Below are 9,308 nucleotides of genomic sequence, written 5' to 3'. Positions count from 1 at the left end.
AATAAAAAAATGTCTATTAAAGCAATAAATGTTATGTATGATAATTAAATTTAAATATAAAAAATGTAAAATTGTGAGTTGTTTTAAATTTCTTTGACTTTCTTCCATTAATGCAAGTTTTTAGTTTTATATTTAATTGTAATACTTTACATATGAATAATTTGAATCACAATTTGAAGTTTTTAGTAAAAATATTTCACTTATTTGTTAAACTAAAACTAATAGATATTAAAATTTAAGAAATTTAAACTATAGGTTTGATATGTAAAAATGGAGTAAAATTTCTAGCATGATTTTTTTTTTGTTTTAAATTTCTTTTTATTTGGTTTTGATCGTCTATATAAACTCCAAAATAAATTTAGCATTAAATTTTAAAAGTCATACATTAGGTAAAATGTAACATCCCAATTTTAGCAGCTTGAAACTAAAAAAAAAAAATAGGGAGTTTTATTGTAGTTCTAAACCAGATAATCCAATGTACACAATATATTAATACAGTCTTACAAAAGATATGACTAAAAAAATATATCAATTATACACTTAAACTAAACTAGTAAACACTATGCTTAAATTGACCCCTACTAAAGCTTCAACTGGAAAGCTCTTCCACAACCTAAAACGATGAATCCTCATCCTTTATAAGTGCCCTTGACACTGCAATCACATCTGCTCCCACCGAAAAGGTGATCATCGCAAAAGAAAAACATACAATACGAGACAGAAACACAAAAAGCAAGGGTAAGTTAATAATGATTTAAAGAAGGTTACATTAGAGAAAGAGTATAATAACAATCAATTATCACAAATTCACATAGGAACATTCCAATACTCACACGTCATTCAACTCTAGACTCAATTATCCGGATATATGCAATTAACATTGGACCTCTTGGTGGCTTGCACCGTGTATGATTCTCAAACTCTGCAGAGTTTGGCCTCAAGGGGTTATCACCCAATCATCACACCAGGTAAATCTCCTTCGCGCCAAAGACTTGATCGAGCCCAGTGGCTAAGACCTCCTGCTACTCCTCACGGCATAACCCATTATACTCTATATGAGCCTTAATGGTTATTGGAGCGTCAGGATACCAACCAAAACTGAGTCCTTATGTCTTTGCATAACCTATCTCATCCACACTTAGAATTTCTCCACGAAATTCCTCCATAATTCACATACAACAGACATATTCACCCAATCTCACTCAAAGCATACAAAGACAGTCAAAATAATCCATTTCAGATCAGTTAATGCAATGAAACACATCAAAACAACAAACACATGAAATATGGCAGCTTAGCGCTCAGCCTCATATTCCAACGCTCAGCCTCAACATTAGAGTTTTGTTCCAGACCTGCAGGGGTCTCAACGCTGGGGCACCACTCGGCTGGCGCTCAACCTCATTCTTCTCGCATTTTTCAATGCTAGGCACCGTTGGGCTGGCACTCAGCGCGGATTCTGTCGGATTTTTCAAGGCTCAACCTCACACCAGAAAACAGCACAGATTCTGGTTTTCATTGGGAGATGTTTCACTTGAATTCATGACCAAATTGGCACCTCCATGACAGAGTTGTCTAGTTTTCAAAATGGTTTTCAAGCAAAGTGAGATGATATCAATTAGAGCCATGATTCAAGTGTTCATTTTCTAATTCAACCTCAATTCACACAATGCAATCACAATTTCACTTATACCAAACATAAAACATTTCGCAATCTCATAGCAATCAAACAGGCAGTCCTAATTACATATAATTACATCCACTGAATTCTTTTAAGTACAATCAATTATTAGCTTCCCTTACCTGACAAAGCGACTCTACAAACCCAAATCGCTCAAAGAACACCAAAACATATCTAACTCCACAGGATGCTCTATCTACACATAGAAACACCACAAGAACGATCAGGACCTACCATCATCATCACTGATCAACAAAGACTCATCTCATACTGATGATTAAAACAAGGCATGCAAGCAAAAGATGACTCACATGCGAGAGAAAACAGAATTAGACCAAAACGAGGGCATAAATTCAACTTACGCGAACGGAGAAACTGATCGGTCCAATTTGAAGAGCTCGCCGAGAGGATCAATCCTACGGTCTCAATTCTTCAATCAGACGACCAGAAAGACAAAATCTCTAGAGAGAAGTCAGAGAACTCTAGAAAAGTGGTTTCTAGAGAGATGATGTGTTTTAAAATAATGAAACTCGTTTATAACAATTTTATTTATACTAAAACCTTTTAATATTAAAATAATCGAGTCTCACTATTTTTAAACCACTATCACTTTTTAAATACCAAACAAAATAGAAACGAATACTTGTATAAAAGACCAATAATATAAGAAGGAAACAAAAAAACTTGTTATGATAAGATCTCTGATGGGAATTTTTTACTAGAATTCTGTATCAATATTATTTATATATGGGTTTTTTAAACCTTATTTTTTTAAATTGAAAAAAAAAACTTTGGGTAACCTTATTTAATTTTAAGCAACTTGTGTTGGTGAAGTTTCACATTAACGTAATATTCTCTTGTCCATGTTTATAAGAACCTTTCAACTAATTTACACCCTGTAAAGAAAATTAATTAAAAATAAATTAATGCATCATTAAATTACAAAGAGATCTTGTAAAAATGATCATTTTTTTGAAAAGGGTGTCAACAAAGAACAAAAAGAGTATTTCTGTTGACAAAAAAACTCCCATCAAATATACTCTAAGTAAACACTTCGTTTGTTGTGACAACACTTTTTATTAGTATCCTCGAACCCGGCAGAAAGATAAAACAAACTAGAGGGAGAAAGTGTATCAGCAAAAACAGTAAGTAAATATTCATTGGCTAAATGGGTAAAAAAATTGTAAGAACTATCATGATCTCCCTTGGACAAACATGATCTGCACCAATTTTTCTTGAGATGAAATGCAAAGGATGATTAAATGAAGGAAAATGGTGGAGATTAGATTGTGGAATCTAGACATGGAGAAGGGGTGAAAAGTTAAAATGAATGGATCTAATCCACAATCCTTATTGAGTAATCCACCCCAACTTCCTGGTGCTTGGTTTATATGACATTGAACTATGCAGTGACAGTAGTGTTTGACAAAATGTTGAGGGTGTGTGTGTACCATGTTCTATCAACCCATTGGATTTTGCATCAACTTCTGGATATAAATTGCATCTAGTTTAATTAAACATCGCTGCACTAATTGAAACCCAGGATCACAAAACTCGGCAAAAGTTATCCTTTCAATTGTCAAATTTAAAGCCCATAACTTAAATGCCTCCGATAAACGCCACACCAAAATTTGTAAGAGAATTCAGCCACACTGCAGATCTGCTTCCGGTTCATCATGACATTTCACCACACTCATGGTATATACAAACTACTACTGCTATAATTTTGTTAAGATTGTGAGGGTAAAGACCAATTTCTGACCCAATCTGTCAGAGTTGCAACATTTCTACTAATGTCTTCGATATTGTCACTCTTCAATGCAACCACTTTCTCCTCCGAGTAGCTTTCTTTAGCCTCCTCAAGCAGAACTTGGAAGATTTCACATTCAATGTTGTTTGAAAGCTTTGAATCCGTGTACCCCCTATTACATGTACGGAGATAGTTTAATGAAACCAATAACAGTAGCAAAATCAACGTGATAAAAACAGAAACAAGTGCTTTCATACCTCCTACTCAAACGGTCATACAAAATGGTGTTATCAGTTTGAAGTACAACTACACAATCGAACCATCGCTCTGGAAAGAAATCACAGCCATGGTAATCCACAATGTTTCCGCCCTCTTCCATAACATCCTCAAGTTCATCACACACCTACAGAAACCATGTAAAATTGTAAAACCTATAAATCAAGCAACATACACAAGATGACAAGAAACGTGTAAATGAAGAAAATATTAAAACTGTTTCATGTGATCCAACGTAACATAAACCAAATCCAGGCCTCGTCAAACTAAAGTATCTCCACACCATTATTCTTAATAACATTTTCTTTTGGCATGAAGAGCCCCGAGAAATTACATATAAATGTACACAATCAATAGTATAAATAAATAACTAAACTCAAGGAAAATTCAGAAGAAAAATTAGATTCAGTTTGTACCACTGGAAGTTCAGCACATTTATGCACTGCAGTAATGATTTCGAGAGTTGTTATGAAGGAGAGAAAGGTATAAGGACAGCTAAAGGGATTAGACATTAGGGGAGTAAGAATAGATGACGAGAATGTTGCTCCGCACATGAGGTCTACAAAGTGTAGGATCTGGAACACTCCCACTTCAGGATGTTACTTTCACTAAATAGTTGAGTAGACGAGTCTTAACTTTTCTCAGGATGTTATCAGTAATCTCCAAGAGATATTAGAAACAGATGCAGGAATATTGTACCATTAAGTAGCATGAACCTTTGCTAATTGCTACAATGGAACCATGACTTACGGAGAGATAGTCTTTAATTCAATGTTCAATATATCTACTACCTCAAGTTTTGACGAGGATCATTATTTAGTAATAATTTAGAATCAATTGACCTACTATTAACATTTCAAAATTGAAATGAGTAAAAAGATTGTATCTGCCAATTTAAATCAATGTTGAGAGAGTTATTTTCTTATCTTTGCACTTACATGTTTCCTCCCTTTAGAGGAGCTAAATGGCAAACAAAAAGCATAAATAAATGGCTGTCAATACATAAATTGGCAGCTTACCAAGTCTTCATTAAGAACATAACAATCAAGCTCATCATCCCAGCCATCATGCAAGTTCTTTTCCTTGACTAATTCTCCAATATTGATGTGGCGGAGTTGGGTGGCTTCTGCTAGAGTAGTGCACATGGTTGTCTTTCCAGTCCCCGGAGTTCCAGTCACCAGAATGTTTGGATTCTTCCTCTTACCATTTTCTAGCACCATGACTGCAACCTACATCAAAAAATAGGCAGTCTCAATGTTTCACACAACAAAATATAAATATCATCATCAAGGCTATTTTCAAATTTATTCTTCAATTCAATCTCTACTGCAAGGCTATTGTGTTTTTCCTAATCCGTGGTAGTTTTGTTTCTGCCTCTCCGCATGCTAGGGCAACGCGGTATACATCTAACCCTCACCAGATTGGAACCTCACACACTACGTCATACATTTGTTCTATTTCAGTTTCTCTAGTCATTTTAAAGCAATTTAGAGTCTACCCACTGAACACATAAGAGTACTAGTTGTTTGATCCTTTAAAAGCCTCAAATCTTAAAAAAGGTGACAACAATTTATACTGTGTTCTATAACCAAGCAATAGACTAACCAATAAACTAATAGATTAATTCCAGGTTACTTCTCCTCGCCAACACCGAATAATTGACAAATAAAACAGTCCTTAAAGGCACATAAAGGAAGTAAAACCAATATACCTGCAAAAATCACTTTGCCCATAACTATAACTAAAATGCATTAGGCTCAAGAAAATTGAAAAATAAAAATTGGATCTACACGTAGTTACATAATTATCTCAATAACCCATACACCGAAATCTCCAATGTACCATAGCCGCATAACATTTCACAATGTGATTTTTTTTTTCACACAAACTTACTGAACCACTGTCCGATACCCACCATAACTTTGATGCATACAAGAATTCGTAAAAAAAAAAAAGACATGGTTTTAAACAATTCTACTCTAGCAAGACGCATCATCAATCAGTCGTGAATTGTTCGTAAAGTGTGAACGAGGATGAACATACGAAAGTGTTAGGACTGAATCGAAACGGCGTCGCAGCGGCAGCTTCTGTCGGGTACTTTTCTCTGCTCTGCTAGGTTAGGGTTGATCGGATTGAGGAAGCATTACTCGTTCTTGTTTTTATTGTTGTTACTCTGAAAATAGGCGAGTTAAATTTTAACTACTAAAATATTTAAAATGATACGATTGCACCAAAGCATCTTTTATGTAGGTTAACAAACTTTACAAACGGTAAGGATGCGTTTGAGAAAATCTTTCCTTTTTTTTTTTTTTAAATTTTGAGTACATTTGTCAATTTATTTGATTTGTATTTGTTTTGTTTGCCATCTGTTCTAGATTTGCAATCTCTATTTTGTATGATTATATGTTTGTTTTGTTTAGTTTTTATTTTCTTTGTAAAAAAGTATGTTTTTTTTCCTGATCTTTTTTGTCAGCTTTTTTTCAAGGTTCAATCTTTCAATATTTTTTCTACATGCGTGAATGTAATAATCATGATATATATATATATATATATATATATATATATATATATATATATATATATATATATATATATATATATATATATATATATATATATATATATATTTGTTTTACGTTTGGTTTAATTGTTTTTCTTTGATCTCTATGTTATTTTTTTTCTGACCATTTTAACTTTTATTCCTTTTCAAGCAGATTTTTTTTTTCAAAAAGCACGGTTGACTACTTTTTTTTTACTTTAGCATACTGTAGTTTAAATTTATCGGGATGACACGGTTTTTATTTTTAGTTGAGAATTCGGTCCTCTGACGCCGAATTCCAACTTATGATGTTTTTTTTTTCTTTTTATTCCAAGTCAGAATTCAGTTCTCAGGAATCCGAATTCTGAACTTGTTTTTTTTATAAATAAATTAGAATTAATTTTTTAAAAATTTTGTAATAAAATAGATATAAGATTTATTTTTTATCTTTTATCTTTTGTAAAAATTTTACATTAAAGGTTAAATATATATTTTTTAGAAATAGATATAGTATTGTATTTTTAGTTATTTTAGGTATTATTTGAAAGAAAAAATAAATACATAGTATTTTTTTCTTTTCAAATTTGATGATTTAAAAATAGATTTTATATTGTGTAGTAAGTTATTTTATGTGCAATTTGAAAATATAAAAGTCAATTTAATTTAATTTAATTTTTTTTATAATTTGTGTAATATTAATTATTTTTAATAGATGTTTATAAATATCAAAATTACAGTTATCTTTTAATTTTTGATAATTTTAAAAAATTGTATATTATAAACATTGAAAATTTGTTAAAAATATTTTAAAAATGATGGAAATAACTAAAATAATTTAAAAGCATTTCATTATTGTATTTTAAATAATTTTGTTATTTGTTTTTGGTTTATGTAAAATAAGTAACAATAAAAGATAATAAGAAAAGATGTACCATTGAATTGAATCAAGTACAAGTTTATTGAACACAATTAAAAGTACAACATAAACTAAGTGGTTTGATGTGAATCATCTAAGTGCAGGATTATTAGGACAATGATTTCTTGTGTGTCCTTCAGTTCTACAAAAGGAACACTTTTTTGATTGTGTTCCTTCCTTAATGTCCATCTCAGTCCTAATTCTACTTGATTTAGGACGACCCCTCTCGCTCCTTTTTATGGTAGGATGAGGCCAAACCTGTGGCCCTTGGTATGGTAGCCAATATTCTTCATGTCTTAACTCGTCAAATAAATTGTCATATACTTTCATGATGACATCCAGTCTATAATGGGGACTTATGTACATGCTGAAGTTGTGATGTGCATGCTTGCAAGCTGCAATAACATGTGAACATGGTAGATGTATTTTTTGAATCTTTCCACAATCGCACCACCTTTCATCTAATCTAACCCCAAATTTTCCTGCAGGACGTACTTCTCTGGGATTGACCATCTCTTCCACTCTGAATCTTGTGGTATTTCTATCAAATTCAACGATATGGTGCGTGTTTGACTTGGAGTCCGCATCTTGTAGGAAGTTGGTCGCGTATTCAGAGTACACATGACCAGCACTGGCCATTGCAGTTATTTGCCTACCTCTTTTTGTGAAGTATGTGTTGCACCTGGTGTACGTGGCCAATACTATGGATGAAATGGGCAAATTCCTTGTCTTCTTCAGGACAGAATTTATTGCTTCAGCTAGATTCGTTGTTACGTGACCCCACCTTCTTCCTTGATCATATGCAAGACACCACTGCTCCCTTAGAATTTGGTCTACCTAAGTTGCTGGTTCTGGGTTGTCTTCTCTAATGATGTTGTAGTAGTAGTTACATCGTGGCTCCGTCAATGCGTACGCTACAAATATAATTATAAGAAGAATTTATTTTTTAATAATGGGTGTGAAAAATTAACAGCCAAAAAAATGAAAAAGACAAATTTACATATAATAACTTACCCATGTTGACGAGGTCCTTTTTCAAAGTTGTATTCTTGAATCTTTTTGTAAAATTTTGTGCAATGTGTCGAATACAAAACACCTGCACACAGTTCCCTTCAGTCCAGCTACTATTGGGCCTGTTGAATGCTGCACTGATTCAATTGTGGCGGTCTGGCATTAAGCACAAATTTTGTTGAGGCGTAACGTGTGTCCTTAGGTTTTTAAGGAAAAAAAAACCAAGCTTCGACGGTTTCACCCTCTACTATAGCAAATGCAATGGGAAAAATGTTATTTCTCCCATCTTGTGCAACAGCTACTAGAAGGGTACCCCTATACCTTCCGTAAAGGAAGGTTCCATCCACTTGCACTATTGGTTTGCAAAATGGGAAGCCATCAATGCATGGTTTGAATGTCCAGAACACTCTTCGAAAGTGTTGTTGGTTTTCTACGACCTCCTCCCCGTTTGTAATTGGACTGGTTTTCAACTTGTATACAAACTCAGGCAAATATGTTTGCATGGCTTGTAGTAGGCACGACAATCGGTTGTAAGATTGTTCCCAGTTTCCGTACACATCTTCAATTGCTTGTTGTTTTGCTAACCATGCCTTTCTGTAGGTTGTGTTATATCCCATAGAGGTTTGGATGAAAGAAATTATTGTTGCAATTGGTGTGGATGAGTCTGACTCCACCATTTGCCTTACATGTTGAGATATTATTCTTGAGCCCAGGTACCTGTGGTCTTGCGTTATGAGTTGTGTTGCACATGTGTGCACACCTTCAACCTTTCTAATTTCCCACACTTGGTCCCTTGTACGTAATATTGCCTGACATTTCCAAGGACACACGTGTTGCACACATTACACCCTCAACCTTGTTGTGTTTGAGTGTGTGGTTTTTTAGGTGCAATGGTTTGTTATGTGGTACCTATTTAAAGCATATAGAAGTTGTTCCTTTGTTTGAAACCTCATTCCTTGGGTCAGTGTACCATCATCGTGCTCAAAGTTGTCATGCAACATTGTGTGGTGGTCATAAGCGTTTGGGAATTCCTGGTGTGGGGTTTGGTTGTATTCTTCATATAATTGGAAGTGTTGTGGTGGGTTATAGGGGACATGTGTTTGAGGGTGAGGGTGAGGGTGTTGTTGTTGTATGGGGT

General features: G+C 33.8%; 1 protein-coding gene and 1 pseudogene across 1 annotated transcript; both read right to left on the bottom strand.

The window, feature by feature from the left end:
- Nucleotides 1–3,163: 3,163 nt before the first annotated feature.
- Nucleotides 3,164–5,900, bottom strand: AAK6 (P-loop containing nucleoside triphosphate hydrolases superfamily protein). Its single transcript, XM_028067558.2, has 4 exons — nt 5,748–5,900; nt 4,724–4,933; nt 3,686–3,831; nt 3,164–3,600 (listed from the first exon to the last, which is right to left on the bottom strand). Exons 2-4 carry the CDS (start codon nt 4,922–4,924, stop codon nt 3,408–3,410), a joined length of 540 nt encoding a protein of 179 aa, XP_027923359.1. The 5' UTR covers nt 4,925–4,933; nt 5,748–5,900; the 3' UTR covers nt 3,164–3,407.
- Nucleotides 5,901–7,249: 1,349 nt separating this feature from the next.
- On the bottom strand, nt 7,250–8,847 carry LOC114180729 (uncharacterized; annotated as a pseudogene).
- Nucleotides 8,848–9,308: the final 461 nt, after the last annotated feature.

This window comes from Vigna unguiculata, chromosome 4, assembly GCF_037176805.1.
Source record: "Vigna unguiculata cultivar grain cowpea cultivar isolate G323 ecotype 2 chromosome 4, ASM3717680v1, whole genome shotgun sequence".
In the NCBI taxonomy this organism is placed as follows: Eukaryota; Viridiplantae; Streptophyta; class Magnoliopsida; order Fabales; family Fabaceae; genus Vigna; species Vigna unguiculata.
The sequence above is the reverse complement of the archived record's forward strand: the minus strand, read 5'-3'. Positions and strand labels throughout refer to the sequence as shown.

What these genes read in the sequence shown, in the direction of transcription:
- AAK6 (XM_028067558.2), bottom strand. Translation starts at nt 4,924, where the DNA reads ATGGTGCTAGAAAATGGTAAGAGGAAGAATCCAAACATTCTGGTGACT. An exon ending in ATGTTCTTAATGAAGACTTG is followed by an intron (nt 3,832 to 4,723) that starts GTAAGCTGCCAA and finishes TGGTTTCTGTAG; the next exon opens with GTGTGTGATGAACTTGAGGA. An exon ending in TATGACCGTTTGAGTAGGAG is followed by an intron (nt 3,601 to 3,685) that starts GTATGAAAGCAC and finishes TACATGTAATAG; the next exon opens with GGGGTACACGGATTCAAAGC.